General features: G+C 33.8%; 11 protein-coding genes across 11 annotated transcripts; 5 read left to right on the top strand and 6 right to left on the bottom strand.

Annotated features, from left to right (window-relative positions):
* Positions 1 to 174: 174 nt before the first annotated feature.
* UCF1 (Ucf1p) lies at positions 175 to 938 on the top strand. The gene has a single exon (XM_020219534.1). It carries the CDS (start codon positions 251 to 253, stop codon positions 854 to 856), a length of 606 nt encoding a protein of 201 aa, XP_020077409.1. The 5' UTR covers positions 175 to 250; the 3' UTR covers positions 857 to 938.
* A 124-nt stretch (positions 939 to 1062) lies between these two features.
* Positions 1063 to 2086, bottom strand: EAF3 (Eaf3p). The gene has a single exon (XM_020220718.1). The coding sequence runs from the start codon at positions 2060 to 2062 to the stop codon at positions 1091 to 1093; it is 972 nt and encodes a 323-aa protein (XP_020077408.1). The 5' UTR covers positions 2063 to 2086; the 3' UTR covers positions 1063 to 1090.
* A 739-nt stretch (positions 2087 to 2825) lies between these two features.
* On the top strand, positions 2826 to 3933 carry HYPBUDRAFT_151850 (casein kinase; the record flags this gene model as incomplete). Its single annotated transcript, XM_020220717.1, has 1 exon — positions 2826 to 3933. A coding segment is annotated over one exon (726 nt), but the record flags the coding sequence as incomplete, so codon positions are not given.
* Positions 3934 to 4784: 851 nt separating this feature from the next.
* HYPBUDRAFT_119376 (Zn(II)2Cys6 transcription factor) lies at positions 4785 to 6894 on the top strand (the record flags this gene model as incomplete). The annotated part of the gene is made up of 1 exon (XM_020219218.1): positions 4785 to 6894. A coding segment is annotated over exon 1 (2103 nt), but the record flags the coding sequence as incomplete, so codon positions are not given.
* Positions 6895 to 7373: 479 nt separating this feature from the next.
* HYPBUDRAFT_4457 (uncharacterized protein) lies at positions 7374 to 7679 on the bottom strand (the record flags this gene model as incomplete). Its single annotated transcript, XM_020223429.1, has 1 exon — positions 7374 to 7679. The coding sequence occupies one exon, from the start codon at positions 7677 to 7679 to the stop codon at positions 7374 to 7376; it is 306 nt and encodes a 101-aa protein (XP_020077405.1).
* Positions 7680 to 8450: 771 nt separating this feature from the next.
* On the bottom strand, positions 8451 to 11088 carry RSP5 (NEDD4 family E3 ubiquitin-protein ligase). The gene has a single exon (XM_020222920.1). It carries the CDS (start codon positions 10959 to 10961, stop codon positions 8595 to 8597), a length of 2367 nt encoding a protein of 788 aa, XP_020077404.1. The 5' UTR covers positions 10962 to 11088; the 3' UTR covers positions 8451 to 8594.
* Positions 11089 to 11406: 318 nt separating this feature from the next.
* DSE1 (Dse1p) lies at positions 11407 to 13969 on the bottom strand (the record flags this gene model as incomplete). The annotated part of the gene is made up of 2 exons (XM_020222477.1): positions 11888 to 13969; positions 11407 to 11424 (listed from the first exon to the last, which is right to left on the bottom strand). Exons 1-2 carry the CDS (start codon positions 13847 to 13849, stop codon positions 11407 to 11409), a joined length of 1980 nt encoding a protein of 659 aa, XP_020077403.1. The 5' UTR covers positions 13850 to 13969.
* A 454-nt stretch (positions 13970 to 14423) lies between these two features.
* RRP8 (25S rRNA (adenine645-N1)-methyltransferase) lies at positions 14424 to 15714 on the bottom strand (the record flags this gene model as incomplete). The annotated part of the gene is made up of 1 exon (XM_020222476.1): positions 14424 to 15714. The coding sequence occupies one exon, from the start codon at positions 15712 to 15714 to the stop codon at positions 14458 to 14460; it is 1257 nt and encodes a 418-aa protein (XP_020077402.1). The 3' UTR covers positions 14424 to 14457.
* A 154-nt stretch (positions 15715 to 15868) lies between these two features.
* STN1 (Stn1p) lies at positions 15869 to 17232 on the top strand. Its single transcript, XM_020220716.1, has one exon. The coding sequence runs from the start codon at positions 15900 to 15902 to the stop codon at positions 17181 to 17183; it is 1284 nt and encodes a 427-aa protein (XP_020077401.1). The 5' UTR covers positions 15869 to 15899; the 3' UTR covers positions 17184 to 17232.
* Positions 17233 to 17570: 338 nt separating this feature from the next.
* Positions 17571 to 18197, top strand: HYPBUDRAFT_119362 (uncharacterized protein). The gene has a single exon (XM_020219217.1). It carries the CDS (start codon positions 17600 to 17602, stop codon positions 18047 to 18049), a length of 450 nt encoding a protein of 149 aa, XP_020077400.1. The 5' UTR covers positions 17571 to 17599; the 3' UTR covers positions 18050 to 18197.
* A 60-nt stretch (positions 18198 to 18257) lies between these two features.
* HYPBUDRAFT_146921 (uncharacterized protein) lies at positions 18258 to 22859 on the bottom strand (the record flags this gene model as incomplete). The annotated part of the gene is made up of 1 exon (XM_020220010.1): positions 18258 to 22859. The coding sequence occupies one exon, from the start codon at positions 22857 to 22859 to the stop codon at positions 18258 to 18260; it is 4602 nt and encodes a 1533-aa protein (XP_020077399.1).
* Between the last annotated feature and the right edge of the window lie 1337 nt (positions 22860 to 24196).

The raw sequence follows: 24196 nt of genomic DNA, 5'->3' as shown, positions 1-24196 counted from the left end.
CTATTTCGGCCTTTCTTTTGGTGGAGTGACATTCTTGAAATGAGCGAAAAAAAAAGCAAAAACTGAGAGGTCTGGGTCTTTTTGCCGATTTGGCTGTAAAAAAGTATATAAAGAGTAGCAATTTGCAGACTTGTAAAAGAATAATTAGATATCAATTTAAATTGGTTTATAACCATTTAAAAGAAACGATAATAATAATTTTGATTCAAATTTTATATAAAAGCTTTATACGACAGACACTTTGTTGAAAATGGTGAAGAAGACTAAATCTAAATCTCAAGGTATTCCATTAGACTTGGACAATTGCGAAACATTGGAGCACTTGAAGCCTATTCCTAAGTCAAGATCATCTTCGATTACATCTATTGAGTCGGACGATGGGTCGATTTCGTCGGTATTAAAACCACCTCCAAGGAGGGAGTTTGAAGAATTGACTGCTTTTGAAAGCTATATCCGTGATGAGACATGGGATAATGATTTTGACTATTGCCATGCCCATTTATCTTATTATCCACCATTTATTTTGAAGGAGGTGCATAATAATTTGGATAAAATCAAGCCAACGATGAATAAGAATTCGAGGAAGTTTAGAAGACGCTTACAAAGTCACATTAAGAGACACTTGATGATTGAGATGGAGAAGTGTTCTGGTTTCAAGATGGATTTCGATAAAGTTGGCATTGAAGAAACCCCAACTTCAGTAGTTTATAAGTTTGCTGATAATGGAGATCATGGGTTTGATCCGGATGAAGAGGATTTGTTTGGTAGACATTGGAAGTTAGAATTAGAAGTTAAATGTAATAACGAGAATCCTTTGGTTGAAGTTGATTATAAAGCCATTCCAATTGGAGTATGATCAATCATTCCAATTGGAGTATGATCAATCATGTGCTGGTGAAACCCCTTTTTAACGACGTACGATTTGTGTTCATTTCATTCTACTTTTTTTATTTTTTGTTTATAGCTTTTGTATGGGTTCACTGGATGACTCTTTTTTATGTATTTACGTCTTTATGTTTTGTTTTAATGAAATTATGTTATTAATTTTTACATTGTAGTTTCTGATACAACACACTATTATACAAAAATATTAACCTCCCCTTGCTAATCTATCGTAATCCGGGGTAACATTAACGTATTCGTTAACGTACTCAGATAAATTATGATCTAAGTATTCCATCAAGAATACGGTTTGTGCCCCCAAGACCCCAAGACTAACTGAATCCATTGATGCTTGGGATATTAATCCTGGTAACGAAACAAATAATCGAAGTAAATGTTCAAGACCATAATAATTTATTGCTTCAAAATCAGAATTTTCTTTTAATAGTTTCTGATATTGTAGTCTTTCAAATTTATATAATAACACTAGCCCTAAAGACTTATTAAAATATATTTTCAATCCTTCCAAATATTCTTTGATCACATTTATATCATTTGAAGATTTCTTCTCCTTCATTTTAAACTTCATGTATTCATTCAAAATGGTACTCACTGGTTTCTTGCTCGGTATATCCAATAACTGTCGATTTCTAGTTATATATTCCCAATCATCAATCAATAAATATTTCAAATTTGGCCTGATGGTAAAACCAATTTCTAAATTAGATTTCCCAGCGGTCATTGATTCAGTCTTCTTTTTTTTACTATTTGTTTGGTTCGTACTTCCATTATTGGTGGATCCTGTCCCTGAAGTACCGGTGTTTGGTCTTTTCTTGGGTGAACTTGGATTCATCACTTGTTTAACCAGTTTATGCTTTCTTGAAATTTCTTCTCGTATCTGTTTCAGTAGCCCAATATTCGCTTCATTATATTCTAAAACTCTTTCCACGGGGACCCACTCATCCCATTTCGCTTTCCACCCCTTATAATGCAAGAAATACCCAGTCACACTATGTAAATGTTGTGGTATCGACATTTTACTCATGGGTACTTTTTTGTCTTCTCCAACTAACACATATTCCTCGTCTTGTGGATGGACTTTCAACACTTTTGCTTCGTATATCAATGGACCATGGTATGCCAACACCCTCGTGTTTGGCTTGAACGTGTCTGTAGACATATTTCCACCCAAACTATCGTTTATATCGGGATTATAAGCTGAATCAGTTACTTCCTAATGTTTATTATGGACTGAATTCCACCGCTATTTTCCAAATAGCTAAGGTGTACGGGTGAACTTCTCACGGTGAAGCCGTACACCGAGTTAATTTTCGTCAACAAAAGAAAAAAAAAAAAAAATGAAAAAAACCCCCAGCAAACCTACGAACGGTGCTATACTTTATTATCCATTGCTAGAACGAGTATCAACCAGTAGTGATCATATTGAGGATACTGTGCTGAAGCTGTTTTTTCGCTATCATCAAGTTTTTGTATTGTATCTTGTTACTCAGGTGGTTTTCGAGTTTTTTGTTTGTTTTTGTTTTAGCTTTAACTTCGTGAAGTCTTTTATTTTGATTCTTTAGACTTTTCTTCTTCACGAGTTAACTTTTCTCATTGAACTGGATTAAGAGTTGTTCCCAAGATCTGTTACCCCTTAGATTTATTATTTTGGATTCTGTCAATCGCCTGTTTGATATTTCGGAGCGAAATTTTGGTTGTACAAAAACTTTCTGTTTAGTTTATTCGAAGAATATAACCTTTATACTTGTTCGACATCATCTCTGTTTTATTTGAGTTGGTCTAGTTTACACTTAGTGTAAGAAGGTTGTTTTGATTTATTAGATTCTTAGAAGGGATTCAAAAACATATAAAGTTTCATTTGTTCGTTTAAGAATAGATTTTTATCGTTGCTTCAGATACCTTACCTTCGTTAAATAAATGCAATGGCACAAACAAGCTCTTCTAATATAGTAGGTGTCCATTATAAGGTTGGTAAAAAAATAGGTGAAGGCTCATTCGGAATTATTTTTGAAGGTATCAACTTATTAAATAATCAACAAGTTGCAATCAAATTTGAACCTAGAAAATGTGAAGCCCCCCAGTTGAGAGATGAATACAGATCATATCGTATATTGAATGATGCCATTGGTATACCAAAAGCATATTTCTTCGGCCAAGAAGGTGTTCATAATATTCTTATCATTGACTTATTGGGTCCTTCTTTGGAAGATTTATTTGATTGGTGTGGTCGTAAGTTTTCAATTAAAACTGTTATCCAAGTTGCTAAACAAATGATTTCAAGGGTTCAAGCAATTCATCAGCATGATTTAATTTATAGAGATATCAAACCGGATAATTTTTTAATTGGTAAGCCAGGAACTCCTGAAGCTAATCAGATTTATGTCGTTGACTTTGGTATGGCCAAACAATATAGAGATCCAAAATCTAAACATCACATACCATATAGAGAAAAGAAAGCTTTAAGCGGTACAGCACGTTATATGTCTATTAATACTCATTTGGGTAGGGAACAACTGAGAAGGGATGATTTGGAAAGTTTAGGCCATGTTTTCATGTATTTCTTGAGAGGCTCATTACCTTGGCAAGGTTTAAAAGCACCTACAAATAAACAAAAATATGAAAAAATTGGTTTAAAGAAAAGAACAACTACAGTTAATGAATTATGTTATGGATTCCCAATACAATTTGCTCAGTATCTAGATTATGTCAGAACTTTAGAATTTGATGATGAACCTAACTATAGCTACTTAATTAATTTGATGGATAAAGCATTTATATCAATTGATAAACAAGAAGATGATCATTATGATTGGATGGATTTAAACGGTGGTAGAGGATGGGATGCAGCGTTAAATAAAAAGGCTAACTTACATGGATATGGAAATCCTCATCCTCCTCAAAATAGACAGCATCAAAGAAAACTATCATCAAATTCACAAGCCAAAAATCAACAACAAAGAATAATGCAGCATCATCAACAACAAGCCCAAAAAGCTCAACAAAATGGGTTAATGAATGGGAATCTTTCACCTGATAATAGAAACTCAAGATCCAAATCTCATTCTTTCGGTAATTACAATTCAATACCTCAAGATAGAAATAATGCAAGCTTTCTTAATAAAAATTCGCAACAATATCCAAATCATTCATCAAACTACCCTAACGGAATGATACCAGTAAGAGATGATGGTGATTTGCATTCTGATACTTCAAGTTTTAATGAAGGTGTATCCCGAAATAAGTCCTGGATTAGAAAAATATTCTGTTGTTTTTGACGATAAAGCAAATTGATTTGGCTTTGTTGATATCACTTGTAAATTAAAATATCCTATGATTTTCTATGATTTTCATTTTCAATTCACTCTCTAATCTTATCTTGTATATTATTATGGAGATTTTTATGATTTATTCTATTCTGTGTTCTTAATATTCATAGCTTCTCTAATTCTTCTTTATTCTTTCTTCTTGTGAATTTTTTTTTTAACTTTCATTTTTGTTCCTCGCTACACTTTGATAGGGATTATTTTTCTTTGATTCATCTTTTTTGCTACACTTTGATAGGAATAACTTTTTTTGGGTTCTTTTCTTTAGCTAGCCTTCAATTACATTCATTTTTGTATTGATTTTCGTCTCTTACGTTTCTTTAATTCCAATAATTCACTCTCATTTCTCTTCCTTTAAATCTTTAATGATCCCGTTCTACATTCTACTAATACTTTCTTATCATTTGCTTGATTTTCTGCTAGATGTTTAATAAATTAAATACTATCGGTCTTCAAATAGTCTGTACGTTTTTTTGTTGTTTTTTTTTTGCAAAGAGTCGGGACTTTTTGAGGGTTTTCCCGATCAAATAGAGTCCATATCTAAATATCGAATAACGTTCCTGTAATGAAGCAATTGAATGAGTCTGGTATTAAAAGGACAGCTTCTGATAGTCCAGGAATAAAGGAAGATAATTATACACCACAACCTAGCATCGAAACCCTCGAGGAAGCTGATAGAGGAGAGTTTGAGCAAGTTGGTTTGATCAGGAATTCGAAGACTTTGAACAAAGATGATAAAATGATGAATTCAAGTAACGACTTACCACAAAAGCGGTCTAAAGCAGCATGTCAAAGGTGCAAGAGTCGTAAGACAAAGTGCTCAGGTCATAATCCATGCAGATCATGTATAAGTGGTGGACATGAATGTATATATCCTAGAAAAGCTAAGAGGATTCATGTATTGGATGTTGAATTAGAGAAGTATAAAGAAGAAATTGAGAGCTTGAAGAATGAACTAATGTTTTATAAAAATAGAATGGGAGTCATATCTGGGAAAGAATCAACACCGACCCACCAAAGTAAGGAGTCAGGTTCTAAAATAGATTTTTCAATTTGGTTAGGTTCAGCGTCTTGTGAATTAATCTGTTGGAACTTGAAAGAATTTGCAAAAACAAAGATGCTGAACAACAATAAGAGATACATCAAGGATAAAGGTTTCACCATCTCCCCTGATTTTAGCTCATTCATCGAAGAAAAAGCCTATGATTATATTTTGGATCATACAGAACCAGAAGTCTTTAACAAAGATGTACTTGAGAAAACTCTTAAAGGTCTTACCTATAACGAAACAATGTCACTTTTAGATAATGTCGTATTATTTATTAATTCTGGTTATTTAACTGTGGATCCTAGGGATTTTAGAATAAAATCTCGAGAGTATTTCAATAAAGATGGATACTTTGATATCAACTCTATAAAAAATGAAAAAACTGATTTCTTCCTATTCAAAATGTTGATGATTTTGACATTAGGAGAAGTGTATAGTAGAAGATCAGTGATATCACCGTTTTCACAGCAATTATTTGAGGATAAAACCCTTCCAGGATTGAAATATTTTAAGATCATTGTAAAATTTATACCAACCCCATTTCAATTATTATCTTTGAAGGAGGAAAATGTCAATGCAACTATTCAAGTGATTGAGCTATTTGGATTAATTGCCATTTACTTAAGATGTTTAGATAAAAAACAATTGGCGGTTTTATTCACATTAAATGCCTTAGAATTAGGAATATCAATTAATTTGCATAAAGAACAAAATCCAAAATCCAATCATAATCTATACGATCATTATAATAAGATTTGGTGGGCAACATATTGTTTGAATAGGTTTTATAGTTCAAGGATAGGACAGCCATTATTACTAAGTCCCAATGAAATAACTAGATCATATCCACAACAAAGTCGCTTTAATATAAATAGCGTTGTGCCACAAAGTAAAGATGATTTTGCCAATTCTGATGCTATGAGGTTTTATATTGAATTAGCTAAAATATCGGATATAATAACTAACGATTTATATTGTTTGAAACAACCTTTTGATAATAAAGATTATTTCAATAAGACTTTAAAGATTATGGAAAGATTATTGAATTGGGTTGATGATATACCGGATTATTTGAAATTGAAGATGCCCCAAGATGAATCGAAAAAGATTGTTGATGAAAATAATCGATTAGTTTATACTTTGCATTTGAACTATCTTCACCATATTTATTTAGCATGTATTCCAATATTAATAAACCTTGCTAAATCGAGTCTAATGGCTTTTAATCAAAATGGGAAATCAAAAGAGTTGGACTTAACAACATTACCTAGAAACATAACCAAATTGATTACAGCTTGCATTAATGCATCGGAGGCTACGATAAATATATTTACAATTGTTTATCAAGAACAATTATTAAGAGTGTTTGGATTTACTGATTTGGACTATTTATTGAGTTCATCGTTAATTTTCATCATCTGCATGATCTTAAGGATCAAAATCCCACCATCTCGAAATCAGTTCACTAGTCAAAACTATACATTTGAAGAATACCTTGAAGTTACCATGAACTTAATATACGAAATGAAAAAGCGAGGTAATCTTGTGGCTAAAGGTAAATTAGATCAAATAATTGATTTGATAGAATCCTTACAAAGTTTATTCATTGAAGCCGGATATGGCAAGATTTATAAGAATCTTAATAGCTATGGTAACAGTGATAATCAAATAATATCATCCGATATAAAAAAATTTCAAAATATCAAAATTCCTCAATCTTCAGTGATATCAAACCTAAGATCTTCAGTAGCAGGAAGCTTTGTGGGTGAACCGGATTTCAATTTCGATGAAACGTTTTCTCTTGGTCCAAATCAATTACTTTCAGATTTTCAAATTGGCAGAGATAAGTTATTTGTTGATTCGAAATTTTTAAGTTTAAATGATGAGCTAATGTTAGAGTCGAATCCAATCAACGGCCTAAATGAATTTGAAATTACAAATACAAATCACGATCTATTCGCAATCACTGATGAAGATGTCTTGTTTATGGATCAATTAATGAAGGGTCTCTCTGGAGACACAAACATCTGATAATACAGTTAACTAATCATTTTTATCATTTATTTATACTAGCATTAATTACATGAACAATAGACTACTTACTTGGTCAGCATTTCAGAGGAAACACTCCCCATTCTTGATCGATCTTCAGAGTCCGACTCTGAATTCATAGAACTAACACTACCCATTCTTGGTTTAACGGTCTTGGTGTCCTGGATGTGATCAGCTGCTTTCTGCATATCTTTATTTATTGGTAACCAATACTTATTATTGGTGGAGTTTTCATGATAACTATAAAACCTACCAGTGTTGACCCGGGAAGCATTTGAATAGTGGTGGGTGGATCTTCCACCGTTGAAAGAAGTTGAAATCTTATTGTATAAATTGTCAAATAAGTCAGGCATCTCTGAATAAAAGCTGTGGAAATATTAAAGAAAACATTCAAAGCTGAACAAGATACAAGACTCTATTTAAACCCTTCTCTGTAGTGTTTCATCCAATCATCACCCCTGTCAATATAAGCAGGACCTAACGAGAACCAAAATTAGAACCAGACCAAACGGGGAGCCATTGTTGCCCTCCCCTCTCTAAATTGCTTTCCACCACACCTCCCATGTCAGCTGATACGTAAAAGGGTAAACAATAGTAGTAAAAAGTTAGTAATACCAGACGTTAAGTGCAATGGCGATGATAACTGAGATAATAAATGATTGCAAATTGAGGGGACTTGATCGTGTTGCTTATCAAAATTGCGGCCAGAGAAAAAGAAAAGATGTGCACCCAAACATCTCCACCCAAAAATGCAACCATCTCCTCAGTCTAATCATCCCTTGTATCAACGGATGATTGTTCAGTTGGGGTTCAATGGGTGTTTGCATTGCGGTCAACGGTAAGGATATTTCAATACACGAATACAACGTAACAAATTCGAACTATATATTCCGTGATTTAATCATGTTTTTTTTTTTTTTTTTTTTGCTTTTTCGTTTACAAGGTTTTTTAGAAATGAAAGAATTACTTTATCCAAAATGAAGAATGAAAAATATATGGAAGTAGCAGAAGGCAATGAGCAATGGAAATAAAAATAAGTAAAAGGAAATCAAGGAAAGTAAATAAAATGGAAAAGAATAGAAAGGAGAAATTTAATGTATATATATCATTCTAATATTTTATGTGAGAGTAAATCATTAATTGGGAGGACATTATCAAAATCGTTATCAAGGTAAATCAAGAAATTGTAGAAAGTGCCCAAAAAGAAAAGAAAGTAGAATACAGAGAAAATACGTTTTTTTTTTAATAAAAAATGTTTGTTTGATTGATTATTCTTGACCAAAACCGACAGTTTCTTCCACGGCCAAAGTCAATTTTTGTTTTAAGCTTTCATAATTGGTGTATGAAGGTAAATCGACTCTATTGAAACAAGTATGAGATTTAGGTAATTGATTTGGTTCACCAGCTTTTTCAATAGTGAATCTTCTTGGACCATCAGAACCTTGTAAATCTTTAAACCCATTAACCGGGATACGAGAAGTACCAGTGGTGAATTGTAATAATCTTGCTTTTTGTTCTGAATCCCATTCTTTGATACATTTCCAGAACCATTGAATGACTTGATCATTTTCTTGATAACCTCTATAATCAGTATGTTTTTTCCAGTCTTCGATATCAATTTCTGCTAAACCACCGATTAACAATTCCAATTCACGTTCATCGAAAACATTAACTAATTCTTGAGGAATCAATTCATTAAATCCATTAATAAAAGCTTTAAATTGTTCTTCAACACGTTTACTAATTTTCCATTCGGATATTAATTCAACGTATTCATGTTTATTGTCTTCAGTGACTTCGATATCTTTCCCACCAGGTTTTAATTCAACTTCAACAATTTCACCAAATTTATCATCTTCTGCACTAAAAGTTAAATCTAATATATCGGTTATATCATTATCACATATCCATTTTAATGATCTATAAAATTCTGCATCAACCCCTTCCATATCTTGTAAAACAACTTTTTTATGTAACATCATTTTATATAATGCACCAACAAAGAAAGCATCCAAAAATCTTCTATGAAATACACCCAAACCAACAACTCTACCAATGAATTTGAAATAATTCAAATGTTCTGGATTAATACCTGAATTTGGATTAATTTGTAATGTATAATTATCATGAGATGAATATTCAAATAAACAATAAAATGGATTAAACATATCGTGAGATAATAAAAAGAAAAATTCTCTTGAAACCCCACCATAATCTAAACCTTCTTCACCATCGAATTTAATCATTAATCTTTTCTTTAAATCTTCAGGAGTTTGTCTCATAATCTCTTGATAAGAATCTTCAAAAATATGATCTCTTCTAACTTTAATATGACATTGACCTGGTAAAATTCTTAATGCTGGTTGAGATCTAAAATAAATAACTTTTCTTCTGAAATCACGTTTATATTGAGGAACATTTTGATCTAATGAAGATGGTAATCTTGGATCATCCCAAGTGGTTGTTTTAGTATTATGATCAACAAAATAAACTCTTGCAGTATTAGTTAATCTCATTTCCCAACCTGATGGTAAAGGACCCAATTGAGAAACTGGTTGTTGTTGGATTGTAGTATTTGGACCAAAAGTACGAATGTATTGTTGTCTTCTTGGATCGACCCAAGTAGTAGTTCTAGTATTATGATCAACGAAATAAGGTCTACCTTCATTAGTAAAACGTTGTTCCCAACCAGAAGGTAATTCACCTAACCCATTGGTAGTTGCACCTGAAGCCGCCATCGATACAGCTGCAGCAGGAGAAACCGGAGTGTTAGCACCACTTGAATTAACAGTTACATTACCACTAGTGGCAGTATTAGAAGGTGGTTGAGGAGTGGCCGATAACATTGGAGAATGAGATCCTTCACCAGGTAAAGTACGACCACGATGTTGTCTTCTTTCAGCTTCAGTGGTATTTTGTCTTTGTTGACCTCTTTCAACTTCTGATTGCTCCAAAGTAGGTCTTTGCCAAGTAGTAGTTCTTGAATTATGATCAACGTAATAAGTTCTACCAAAATTATCAGTTCTACGTTCCCAACCAGGAGGTAATCTACCATATTGATCTTCAAAAGAAGAATATTGTCGATGAGCCGCCGATTGAGCATTTGTAGAATTAACCGCCAAAGCACCAGAAGAATCACTAGCAGCGGCAACACCAGCAGGGATTGACAGAGCTGGTGTGGAGGAGGTGTTGTTATTACTATTTGTATTAGTATTGGCTGAGCCATTTGACGTTGGATTTTTATTATGGCTAACAACCACAATTATTTTACCACTAACCGCCAAATTTTCATTTGATTTTTTCAAATCTCGAGTTATAGTTTCTTCACTGTTTGGTAATGATAAATCAATCACATCACCAATTCTTACATTAACAACACCCAAGAACCCTTGATCCTTCTTTTTAAATTTTTTCTGATCAAAAACTTGAATAACAAGAATTGAATCTTCTAACGAATTAAAATCAAACGATTCATTCCAATATGGATTTAATGTTTTCTTAGCAGTCTTGGTTGTCTTGGTTTGAGATCCATCAACAGTAATTACAGCAAACGGATCCGGCTGACGGAAAACATCTCTTTTATAAAGTGACTCAGCAGCCACCACCTTAACATTGATGGTGGTTGGTCTCGACATACTAGCTTCTTCTATCGTATCTTCAAGGCACTAAAGAAGTATCTTCCCTAATTGATTACTAATGAGATCACTAGCTTCAAAGACTTTCTTTTTGTATTGAGGCAATGATAATTTGTATCACAGCAATAGAAAAAAAAAAAAAGAGAGAGACACACACACAATGTAGCAAAGAACGAATAAACCTAATCTAAATCAACTGAGTGATTGGTTCAACAATTCAACAACAACAACAGTAACAATACCTGGAATTGACGTCAAATCAACGATAGGTCAACTATTTTGATGTATTTTCCAACTGTCAAATAAGCGTAAAGAAATGTGTTGATGATTTTTATTAATAAAAATTTACCGCCCTGTCCATTTTTTTTTAATTTCACTTTTTTTTTTTTTTTTTTTGAATTTCGCTTTTTTCAGGGATTTTTTTTTTTTTTGTTTGTTTGTTCAGTCACTTCTTTTCTTCTGCCTCCGTACATCCAGCGGTCTTTTCATCTGCTTACAGTCTGATTAAGCCTACATGTGGTACGTGTACTGGTAGATGATTTGTAGATGATTTGTAGATGTAGTGTAGACGGGGAATAGGGGCATTCTTACACCAGATCACTGGTGTTGTGAAGAAGGCTTTGTGTTTGTTGTTTTAATTAGACCTTGTTTTGTTTGTTCGTTTGTTGGTTGTTAAATTTGGGGTGTGGGTCTTTCTGTATCACGTGATGTGCTATTCTTTTTTTCACTTGCATGATTAGGCTGCTAAATACAAGATACAGATGTATTAGATAGATATTCGTGTATATTAGATGCAATTACAAACTATAAACCAGGCTGCTTGAGGTGCAGGTGGTGGGAGACCGGTGTAAAGGGTGGGCCAGTTTGATGGAGCCGGCGATGGCATGGTAGATGTTTGTGTTACTGAACGAAGGGTCGTCACTTACATCTTCATCGTCGTCGAAATTGATTGCCAATAGAGGGAAATCGTTGGAGACATCGGGGGTTTCCTTCTCCGGGATGGGTTGTTCCATTATGGTTGGGTTGGTTGATAGAGTTTCTATGGAGGCGTCGAAATCGGTATTGGTGGTTTCGTCGGTACTTATGTTAGGAGACTCGAGGTATCTTGGTTGCAGATCAACCGAGTATACCGAGTCGTTGTTGGGGGTTTCGTAGATGGTGTTGCTGTTGAAGTTAAATTCTTGACTGGAGTCGGGGTCTTCGTAGTCGTCCTCGTGATCAAAGTCATCGACATTAATGTCTAGTTTATAATCGATTTGCTGTGGTTCGTGGGAGAGTAAAGTATCTTCGGAGTCGTTATTGATTAATTTAGTAGTTGGTTTTCTGGAAATGGCCAAAGGTTTAGTGACTTGATCGATGGAGTCACATGAGTTTAAGAGAGTACTGTTAGAATGTTCATTAACCAATAGAGCAACATCTTCTTTGGTGTAATATAATTTCTCGGTATTAATATTAACATTAACTGCTTCATAAATTTTAGAATGAACACCAAAGAACGAAGACCCGTCGATCGATAAGATTTTCAAGTCATCACTATCACTACCTTTGACCGAAGACATTCCAACAATCTTAGTATTTGATGCTGGTAAGGTTGTACCACATTGTCTTTCCAGTAATTTATCTTGTAATGAATTTTTCTGAGGATTAAATTTAACACTATCAATACCTTCTTTCAAAGAGCAATTTTTTAAATTATTCGAATCATCACTGAAAGAATCACCGGTCTTGATATCACTAGTTAAATCCCAATGGATGATATTACCGTCATTGGCACCAGAGAACAAATCTTGTTGATTCCATTCGAGATTAGTTACTTGCAGTTGATGACCATGTAAAGTAGCAAAACAGTCCTGTTTTCTAACATCCCATAATCTTATATTACCATCGATATGGCCAGATGCGAAAACATAAGCGTTATTATCACTCCATCTCATAATATTAGCAGATAATTTTTTACGACCAGCACTTTTAATTACCAGAGAAGGAACACTGAATTTAGGATCTCTAGTATCAAATAATGAAACACCAAATTTCCCACAAACCCCAATAACGTTTTCACTAGTTGAAGTAGTATCAAAGTTGGTTAAACCATTAATACTTGATATCATGATTGGTTTTGGCTTATACAGAGAATCAACTTGTTTCATATCCCATAAAAATAAATTATCATCGTAAATTGATAATAAATTTTTATCAAATTTACTAAAACCTAATTTTGATATATTTGTTTGTTGATGGGCTAAAAGTGATGGATTTTTATTAATTGATTTTAAATGTTTCCTGTGGTTGAATCTTTTCACTATTTCTGCTGATTCATTTTCTTCATCTTCTTCACTTAATGTATACGTCTTGTAAAGATTTGGAGTGGGAATCGATACTAAATGTGCGTATCCCTTATTATTCCCAGTAAGTAAATATTTTGAGTTTTGTGTATTGGTATCTGGTACCCATTTCATTGAATGTATGTTAGGTAGTGATATAGTATTATGATGGGTTAAGTAATTGTTCAATATATCCAATTCATAGATATATAAGTTTTGTTCCCTATTCCCACTGGAAATAGCCATGATTGGGGTATCGGTTTCCTTTTTATTGATGGCCATGGCAGTTAAATTCATATCATTATCGGGTATTTGCCAATAATTGGACTTGATATTCAATCGATTCAATGCACAGGTCTTACTCAAGACTTCTGTATCTTTAGGATTATTTTGATTAAGCATCCATTGGGGACTAACGGTTTTGCTCAATCTTGACATCTCGCTGCTCCCAGTGAGCGTCGACGAAACATCAAGGGTAGAAACGCTGGCTATGGGTGATAATGGACAGCTATAACGCTTCATGGCGTTTTGTCTGAACAAAAGAGTTGGCTCGTAGAACTCAGTCATGTTATTTCGTTGCAAAAGAGTGAATTAGTTGGTCAGCTTGTATAATGATTGTAGTAATGAACGTGGTATAATAAATGTGGTATAACAAATGTGGTATAATAAATGTGCTTTTTTCGCTTCGTGGAGGAAAACCGTAGTATAGGGACCCCATCCTCTATATATACCCTCCTCCCTCTTACAATACCGATATTCCTTTGCAGCTCCCGTGGTAATGGCTGGTAGTTGCCAAATTGAAGTCGAGTTCCAGTAATGGTGCGAGGCTGCTAAAAAGACTGCTAAAAAACGGGTCTGTGTGCAGGAAAAAGCGCTGGCTGCGCAGCCAAAGCAAAAAAAAAAAAGAAAGAAAGAAAGAAAGTCTTCTCTGGTTGGCATCTCGAAGCTGGAAGTTGAAATTTAGGTGACTATGCTGGATTGTAGAGCCAAGGACATGCAGTAGGGAGCTATTGATCAACAAGGTGAGCGATCAAGGGGTCAAGTCGCCTGGCAAAAGAGGATTTTGTGCGTATTTAGTCTATGCTAGTCATGTCATTCGACGGTTTCTTTACGAAGCACCGATAAAATAAGATGATAATATGTGCATTTAATGTATGTACGTAATATACGGAAAGTTATCTTCTCTTGTAGATGCATGGCTTTAATAACCATTCGCCTTCAGGTTTATCTTCTCTCTTTTGGTCAAAGTTTTCTTTTTCGGTTTGTTGCTCGATGAATTTTTTCTTTCGGTCTAATTTTGCCCTTCTTTCATCGATGATATCTTGAGGAGGTTTGAAGAACTCGAATCTGGTAAACATTTTATTGTCGTTATCGGTTTTTTTGTGGAAGAATCCACAGAGTTTTAGCGCATCCACAAATTCAGCTCCGATATCTTCGGGTTTGGTTGGTTTATTACTTGCAGAAGCCAGCTCGGTAAATCTTGATTTAATTTCTGCAATCCATAATTCACCTCTGGGAGCTAATATACGGTATGCTTCTTTTATGAAGTCGAGAAAGTTAGTACCCATTAACGCTAAGCAAAATATCACAACACTGCATGATTCATCTTCTAACGGAACGTTTTTGATATCAGCAACCGTTATACGATCATTCACTTTTTTCAAGTCGAAACTGTGTACTTCAACGTTTAGGTTGGTGGGTCCTCCATTTCTTTGACCGTTATTCTTCTTACCAAACTTTTTATTTTGTTTTCCCTTATTTGCTTTATTATATTGTTGGGTAAAGTTATTAACGTCTAATGCTAATTGTGCTTCACCGCATCCCATATCGGCAATCACAACTTGTTTATTAGGTAACCCAGGTAATCCTCCTGGTGCGTTCACTTGTCTCGTACTACCTCTTTCTTTGATTTGTTCCACGAAAACATCAACTGGGTTTTCGGGCCATGATTGCACTTGCGATCTAAATCCTTGGTGATATTCATCAAATAATGAGGGTTGTTGTTTGATTAATTTGAGAGCGTCTTCACTGCTGATGGTATATAGCTGCTCGTTTATCCATCTGAATCTAGACCCGGAGAGCTTGGCCATCATCTTTTGTTGTAATGGTGTTAACTTGTTGCTTGACACCGGTAATGGCTTGTCGAGACTTGTAGGTGTTTGATCAACCTCTATTTTTTCATCTTCTTGATGCTTTCTCTTCTTGGATTTCTTATCCACACCCTCTGATGATGATTCTTTCTTCGGTTTTTCAGCTGTCGTTTCCTTCGACTTTTCCTTTGTCTTTTGTTCTCTGGACTCTTTTTCATGAACGGCTGCTTCTACCTTTTTAGCCTTCTTTTTGTCCTTCTTTTCCTTCTTTTTGTTGGGAGCAAGGCCAGGTGCAACCTTCTCGTTCTTTAAATCCCATCCATCTACTTGAAACAATGCCATCTTGTATGTCTTTTGATCTTGTAGCTATATCTGGTCTCCATCTATTTTTCTAAAAAAAAAAAAAAAAATTGATGCCCATCGAGTCTTTTGAAAAAGGATGTTTGATATGCACGGGTCTTGATTTTACAAAAATTCAAACAAACAACCCATTGGCAGTATTGCAACTCCAACATTAGAGGCCGCTGATGGACAAAGAAGCGAGCTTGAAAGTCGACCTTGCTCCGGGAAAGAGCCACATTGCCCTACGGGTGGGCGAGAAGTGCTATTATGTTCCTGCCCTACTACATATGGCACCTACGTTTTCTCGAGTATGCCCTTTATTTATAAATGATGTTTTAAATTCAAAGTCAATGGTCAATATATATGGAACTTCCGGACTTTCACTTCATCATAGCCAATATTTTTTGATCAATAACCATCCTATTAAAAGAGTTAGCTTATCGGGGAAGATTCTATCGTATTTTTTCAAAGAAGTTGATCAAAGCAAACCAAGTGATCGAAATTATTATATCTTCACTATTGATGATTGCTCTAGTCATAATTCCCTGATAATTCAAGTTAAAGCTAAACAAAGCATCTGTGCTGGTTTGAACTTGCCACCAATAGACTCTTGTTATGGCACGATTATAAACGCAATAGGTTTAATTAAACGGGTTTATGATTTTGAACCTCAGTTAGACTGTTTTCATCTAAGCATTTTGGGTAAACCTAATGACTTTGATGTGGAGCTCGATCAGTGGATGGAAAGATTGGAATTTCGCAAAAGAATGCTAGAGAAGCCATGGAAGTACCAGCCTCCGGAATTATCATCAAATAATGAACTCACTCAAGATCCACCAATGTTAAGAAAAGATTACCAAAGAAAATTAAATCGACAACAACTTCAACTCTCTGAAAGCTTGCCTAAAGCGGGGCTGGTACCCTTGCATAAAGACAGTGTTATTATACATCATGATCGTATACGGGCGCAACGGCCTATTATTTGCCTTGATCCAGAGGTTGAAATAGTACACTGCAGTACTATACCAACAGGAACACATACGCCTGTAACACCCTTGCCTATTCCCTTAGCATCTAAGGGACTGGCTTCACTCAACAATTGTCCAAGTTCCCTCCCACCATCGACACTACAATACCCTCTCAAAAACAGGACTCATGATAGCATTTTCAAGACGAAAGAAAAGAAAGAGTTAAATCGTAGCTCAAATGCTCTTCTTGAATCATTTAAAGTGGCTAAACCACAGTATACCTCAAAAACGAGTTCCAAAAAGTCGGGGCCAAAATTGGTTAGGCTACAACAAGATCCATCGCATAATGAATCGACTTCGGGAAAAAAGACAGAGGAAATCCCAAGAGATGATGCTTTCACGTTATCAAAGATAGATTCATCCACTCTTCGAGGGAAAAGAATTGTAAATAAAGCACAACTTGAAATCGAAAAAGTTGGTAGACCGTTTTCAAGAAAGTAAAGAACAACTTTAATGACTTACGACCTTAGTATTTGTATTTATTCACCATCTAATACATATTTTCTTTCAATTAATCAGCCAGTTATCAGTTTTAACAGCCACTGTAGCTTTGGTAAACACCATATTTTACACGATATACTGCTGAAATTCTACAAAATATTCGGAATTTTATTCTCATCGCTTGACTTAATGAAAGTGTTTCAGCAGATCACATAACTGCATTGAAAAAACCCTTTGTTATAAAGAACTTTATAGGTATCGTGGTATTTAATCATTATGCTTTGACCGCAAAATGTTATCGGTGAACCTGCGAAGAGAGTTCGGACAAAACCGAGTTAGAAGAAAAAAAAAAATCTATATAAATTGATAAGAACCGTACGAATTCATTTACATTTTGCTATCTACAACTAATTGAGATGTCGGTTGATCCTATAACATGCCATATATTGGATACTGCCATTGGTAAGCCAGCTGCAGATGTCACCTGCTCAATTTATCGTATTTCGCCATTGATAAGTGACAAATCCCAAGAATCTGCCTACGACATAAGCTCCAACCAAAGACCATTTGCCATGGCAAGAACAGACCAAGATGGTAGAATCAAAAATTGGGTGATTAATCCAGAGTTGTCATTGAAGGATAAGGAAGCCATTGGAATTGAAAACATCGACTGGAGTGTCTTGAAGCCAGGCATATATAAAATCAAGTTTTTAACTGGTAAGTATTTCAATGATTTGGGTAAGGCCAATAGAACTTTTTTTCCCTTTGTTGAGATACATTTTCAAATAGACAACCCTCCTGATCACCATTATCACATTCCGTTGTTATTGAGTAACCATAGCTATACAACTTACCGTGGTAGCTGATCTAGAAAGACGTCTACAAATGAAAATAAAATGATAAAAAGTATGGCATAAAAAAGAACTAAAAAGGAATGAGAAATGAATATAAATACGTAAATTTATGTAAATGATTTGTTCTCTTATATATAAAAGAAATAAAGAACAACCTTGCGAACTGAAATGTAAAGATTTTGGATACGGGAGTTTTTGTTTATATTTAATGCTCTAGTGACTAGTAATAGAAATGTGTATTATTTTGAGACTTTTCGTGAACCAACATTTCATTACATTTATATTGATTCATTTCGTTTTTGATCTTATTGATTTGGAATGATTCTGTTAAGGTATATTGAGTAACTGATTTGTTATAACGTTTGTACATTTCCGGAGGGAATGTTTCACTAATTGATATTTTGTTTGAAAACAGAACTTTTTTATTATTTTTGCTTGTTTGTGTCAATTGTTTTTTCAAAATTGATTCTAATAACTTATGGGCTTCTGAATCATCTTTCAATGGAGGTCTGAAATTTAAAGTATTTTCAAATTTTTTGATACTAATTTCCAAGACTTTAAAGTCTTGAAATTGTCTGATATGTTTTAAATGCATTGGTAAACGTCTTCTTTGATAGTCATTTAAATTATTGAAAAGTTCAACTAACTGTTCATTATCAACAAGAATCGTCTCTTCACCAGTTTCTGTCTCATCAAAATTGAGTACACTCTCATTTGATTTTGTAATTATACTCAATTCTTCCGAACTTCTCAAGTCATTTTCATTATCTATTGGCCATACCAATTCTTGTTGTAAATAACGAATGTTATCGTCAACATATTCATCAGAATTATGTCTTGAGTGGTGAATTTCAACATTTCGACCTGCTGCTTCATCACTTCTTGGTAGAGATTCTTGAGAACCATCAACTAAATCTTTCTTTTGTTGATCTTCAATTTGATCTCTTGTCAATTCATCATCTTTCAAAAATGGTTCATTAATAAAAGTAGTCAGTTTGTTCTTCTTGACACTTTCATTTGGAATCTCATCAACGGTGTTCAATTTTTCATCGAAATCAATCAAAACGTCATCAAACAAATGATTATCAGTTTCAATTGTTGGTAATTTAGTCAATGTTAAATCTTCACTAGTATCAATCTCTTCACCTTCAAGTATCGGTAAAGGAGTTTTAGGTTCTTCAGGAAGATTTTTGTTATTATTGATTTCATTATGATCATTTGTGTCTTGTTTACTTAAATTAGTACTTGAACCAAATTGCTTTAAATTAGCAAAAGAAAAATTTTTCTTTAAAGCACCTAATTTTTTGAAATTAACAGGTGAATTATGCTCGGTATGGGATGTATTGTTGTTATTGTTATTTTCACCAGCATTTGTATGAAATGTTTTAAAACTCGAAGTTGGTGGAGTGAAAGGGGACAGGAAAAGTTTAGGACTAAATTTATTATGATTTGGAGTTGAATGAACACTATTATTTGTTCTATTGCTTGCAAGTGATGATTTTCTGGCTGAGCGAATTGATTTTTTAGATGGTGAACTTGGGGCAGATGATGGATTTTGAGAGTTTTGAGTTACATCACTCTTTTTAAACAAATCATCACTAATCGATTGTTTAGTAGGTGATGCAGGTGACTTTGGAGTTGAAGGAGTAGTGGATAAAGGAGGATCCAAATTTTTTTGTGGTGAAGTTATTTCTTCTCCTTCTTCTTCTTCTGCTGGTTTACCCATGAAGATCTTTTTAAACATTGTTTTAAAATTTCCAGCCGATGCACTTTTTTTAATCGAAGTGTTTAAGCCTGGTAAGGATTTAGATCTATTGAAACCAGAGCTATTCTTCTTTGGTGATGAGGAATGGCTATCAGAAGGTAATGCAGGTAATGGGGATGCAACAGCAGAAGGAAGTGGAGGTAAAGGAGATGCTTTATTATGAGGAGTAGAAGGTGGTAAACTTTTGAAAGTAGAAGAATTGAAAGAAGAAGAATCATTTAGAGTTGGAGTTGGAGGTAAGGGTAACTCCTTATCAGGGTTTGAATTGATTTTCGTAATATTGTCATCCTTAGGTATGCTAGGAGGATCAAGCATTGAAACTATTTTTTGAGGTGAAGGAAGTGACTTATCTAATTTTGGTTTCTTATTCGAGTTTCCATCATCGTTATTGTCATTTGGTTGATCATCATTTTTGATTTCTCTGACCAATCTTGATGATTTATTTGGAGAATTTTCAGGATTATTAAAAGTAGGAGATAAAGGACTTTGTTGCCTAGGTGATAACAAAACGTAAGTTGAACTATTACGATCACTAGCTCCCTCGCCATTGACAATTGAGTTGAAGGAACTTATTGAGGAAGCAGATCTTTCATGTTTTCGAATTTTACCACCAACTACCGCAACATCACCACGAGGAGGGACGTATTGATCATCATTGAGAAACTTATTAAATTGATCATTATTTTGAAAATCAAAAAATACTGATTGGGGAGTACTTGGATTACTACCAGTATTAATTTGACCATTGGATCTTGGAATTGTGATAATATGTTTTTTGACTTTACCAGAATCAATTTGATCATCATTATCATTCATTATTAAAGAATTACGAACTTCTTTTATTAACTCTGGTTGATCTTCAATTTTATCATTTTTATCGTAAGCACCTAATCTTTCGACAGAATCATCCAAAATAGTTGGTTCTGGATATTCAGGAGATCCTTGAGAAGGGGTACAGAACATATCAAGAGTTGGGCTATTTAAATTTGAATGATTCTCGTATGAATTTTCATAGTTTATTTTAGGAATATCAGATAACTGAGGAAATGTTTGAGATTGTATTTCTGAATTATTTGGAGTGAAAAATTGTTGCTCGTTACTTTCCTCACTAACCTCATTCAAGGTATTTAAAGTAGTTTCATTTGGATTTGGAGTGATTGGTATTTCTTTTTCACTTTGATCATTAACCATCGTGGTCTCATCATCACTTTTATCGTCTTTATCGTCTTTATCATCTTTATCATCTTTATCATCTTTATCATCTTTATCATCTTTATCACTATCATCTCCATCTTTATCGACTTGATCTTTATCGACTTGATCTTTATCTTCTTGATCTTTTCCAGCTTCATCTTTATCATCTTGATCTTTTTCAGATTGATCTTTTTCAGGTTGATCCTTTTCAGGTTGATCTTTTTCAGATTGGTCTTTTTCATATTGATTTTTGTCATTACCAGGATTATTTAATGATTTTTTGAGTAAATCTATAGTTTGATCATTGTCTCCATCAAATGGACTATGATATTCTTCATCATCATCACTTTGTTCATTAGAATTAGCGTTATTTTCATTAGATTCATTAATTGATTTATTCGGTATTGATGAATCCTGATCATTTTTGATTTCATCATGTTTCATATTATGGTTTTCGTTTTGTTCTAGAGCATCATCTATACGCTTAGGAACTTGACTATTTTTTTCGAACGATTCATTCTTATTTTCATTATCTTGATAAGGCTTAGTAATTTTTTCTTGAGAAATGTGATTTTCATCCTTATTTTCAGAAATGACATTTTTTTCATTGTCAATAATTTGTTCTTTGACAAGATCTTGATTGTAGTTTCTCTTTTCGATTGGATCGATATCCTCATCAGCATTATTTTGCTTCAATTTTTGATCTTTTAATTCTTCTTCGATTGTATTATGTTTATTAGAATCGACAGTTTTCAATTCGTTCTTGATTTCTTTGATTGATTCCAACAGGTTTGAAGTAGAAGAATCATCTTGATCATTGATTGAAGTTTGAGGAGTGTTTGAAGATGATCTATTTAGATTAAAATTCGATAAAGATGAAGGGTTTGAATCAGTCAAAGTAGTATTTGACTTATTTCTATTTGAAAGATTAGCAGCACTATGAGAAGCGGTTCCAGCAGTGGTTGAAGGATTCAAATAAATAGTTTGATCATTTATATCATCTTTAATTAGATTATTTGAATTATGAATGAATTTATTTGTAGGAGAAGTTTGATAATAATGTTGGTTTATTATGGGGGAATGTTGAGAAAATTGGGAATTTTGAGAACTAATGGATTTAGTTCTTTGATGATTTTCAATATTTGTAGATAAGTTTAAATTGGTAGGAGTATCTAATTTGTTTGATCTTAGAGAATGAACTAGATCATTTTTTGATTTTGATTTTAAATTATTAAAGGAATGATTTCTTGGTATATTTGGTTGAGAATTAGCAGTGGGAGGAGGAGCAGAAATCGGGGCCGGTGAAGACATGATTGGTTGTTGAGGTAAGCTATTTGAACGGTCATTTTGTTTGTCGTATGCATAATTAGTTAAAGAATTTGATCTTGAATTTGGCTTATTCAATTTACTCGGTCTATTTCTTTTAGCAGGGGCCATTCTGGGTCTGAAGATTTCACCATTTGGGAAATAATAAGTGCCAGCATCGGTTTTACGAAACCCATTTGCGGTTTGGTATAGTGCCGGAGACGACATTGATCTGCGAGGATGAGGTTTTTGTTGGGTTTGATGTTGATGTTGTTGTTGTTGTTGATATGACTGAGGTTGATGATGAGGTTGATGATTTTGAAATGACGGGATTGAATTTAAATTGGGACTCAAGGGATTTGAGGAAGGTTTTATTGATTTTTTTTGAAATTTTTCATCCATATTTAAGAGATTATCAGTGGATAAATCGCGAGCCGAGTTTAAATTTGTCGACGAATTGGTTAGGGTATAGGAGGAATTTGAAGTCGATACCGAAGTCAACGAATTCCTTCTTGAAGACGGATTCATATGTATGGGTGATGTGGATGAAGCATACATGATACTTTAAGAACAATAACAGCAAAAACACAACAGGAGTACAGGAGATTAAACTCGTGAAACTTAACCACTTCTAAACAGAAACTTAACCAGGAACTAAACAGAAATTTAACGCACAAGAACTTAACGTGAATGCTGATGAGAATATAAGCACAATTGACAGGACATGAAGATTAAAATCAGACGTACCAGAGAAAATTTTTGCAGCGGGTAATTTTGAAGTTTCCAGCGGGTAGGAGAAAAAAAAAAAAAAACCAATAAAACAAAAAAAAAGACAACTTCAAAAGAGAATTTCAGCAAAGCAAAGTTGACGATGAAACCAAGTACTTCAAGTAGGAATGAGATGTTCTTAAGCGAGGGATGGTTGAGCTGGGAAACGAATAGCTGTCTGTTTTAATGAGCAATGAGAATAACTTATCGAATAAACAAACAAACAAACAGGAGAAAAAAAATATGAAAAAGAAAAAAACACTTGACAAAAGGAAGACAAAATCTTATTTTAACGAATGTAGGACTCGGATTTGGCAACACGATGATTAGTGATGATGTGTAGAAACGATAATCAAAGTACCAGTTGTTGAAAAGAAAGGACAACAAAAGAAGAAGTAGAAGGAAAAATGCAGAAAAAAAAAAAAAGATCAAAAAACCCCCAAAAAAAATACAAAACGAAAAATTAATTAGTTGATTCCTTGATTATTCCTTGATTGATTGATTACTTGATTACTTGATTACTTGATTACTTGATTACTTGATTACTTGATTACTTGATTACTTGATTACTTATTACTTAATTACTTGATTACTTATTACTTAATTATTGCTTAATCACTTAATTACTTACTTGCCTGTAGTTATAAAAGTGAAGGCACCTTTGGTTTTACTGGATTATGTCAAAAGGTTGAAATTCGACAGTCTCGTATGTAAAAAATACAAATATAACAATTGGACAAAGCTCTACAATTGAATCTGGTTAATCCGATATCCTTTTAGAGAATGGGGTACCTGTTTTGAACAGGGATAATAATAGACAATTTCAAGTATTAGACAGGGATCTATGTATTTTAATTTTAGCATCAAACCCGCTTTTCTTTTTAACAGATGTTTCCTTTTAAATTCAGTTTTTGGGCATACTTCTTTCTCGAAGGGGAAAAACACTAGCTAAATTAGGATTTTTAGAGTTGGATTCACAGTGCGAGGGTTTAAAAAGGGTTATTTTAAAGTTGCTGGTGCCTTTTTCACTGAGGCGCTTTGGTGCACGGGTTACTGCTGCTGCTGCTGCTGCTTCTCGGGGGGGAGTGTCTCAAATTACATAAGCGCTTAGGTAAGCGCTTATAATT

The sequence above is a fragment of the Hyphopichia burtonii genome, assembly GCF_001661395.1.
Source record: "Hyphopichia burtonii NRRL Y-1933 unplaced genomic scaffold HYPBUscaffold_2, whole genome shotgun sequence".
NCBI lineage: Eukaryota > Fungi > Ascomycota > Pichiomycetes > Serinales > Debaryomycetaceae > Hyphopichia > Hyphopichia burtonii.
The sequence above is the reverse complement of the archived record's forward strand: the minus strand, read 5'-3'. Positions and strand labels throughout refer to the sequence as shown.

Coding starts and splice junctions, on each gene's coding strand:
- STN1 (XM_020220716.1), top strand. CDS start 15,900: ATGGACAAAGAAGCGAGCTTGAAAGTCGACCTTGCTCCGGGAAAGAGC.
- UCF1 (XM_020219534.1), top strand. CDS start 251: ATGGTGAAGAAGACTAAATCTAAATCTCAAGGTATTCCATTAGACTTG.
- HYPBUDRAFT_119362 (XM_020219217.1), top strand. CDS start 17,600: ATGTCGGTTGATCCTATAACATGCCATATATTGGATACTGCCATTGGT.
- EAF3 (XM_020220718.1), bottom strand. CDS start 2,062: ATGTCTACAGACACGTTCAAGCCAAACACGAGGGTGTTGGCATACCAT.
- RSP5 (XM_020222920.1), bottom strand. CDS start 10,961: ATGTCGAGACCAACCACCATCAATGTTAAGGTGGTGGCTGCTGAGTCA.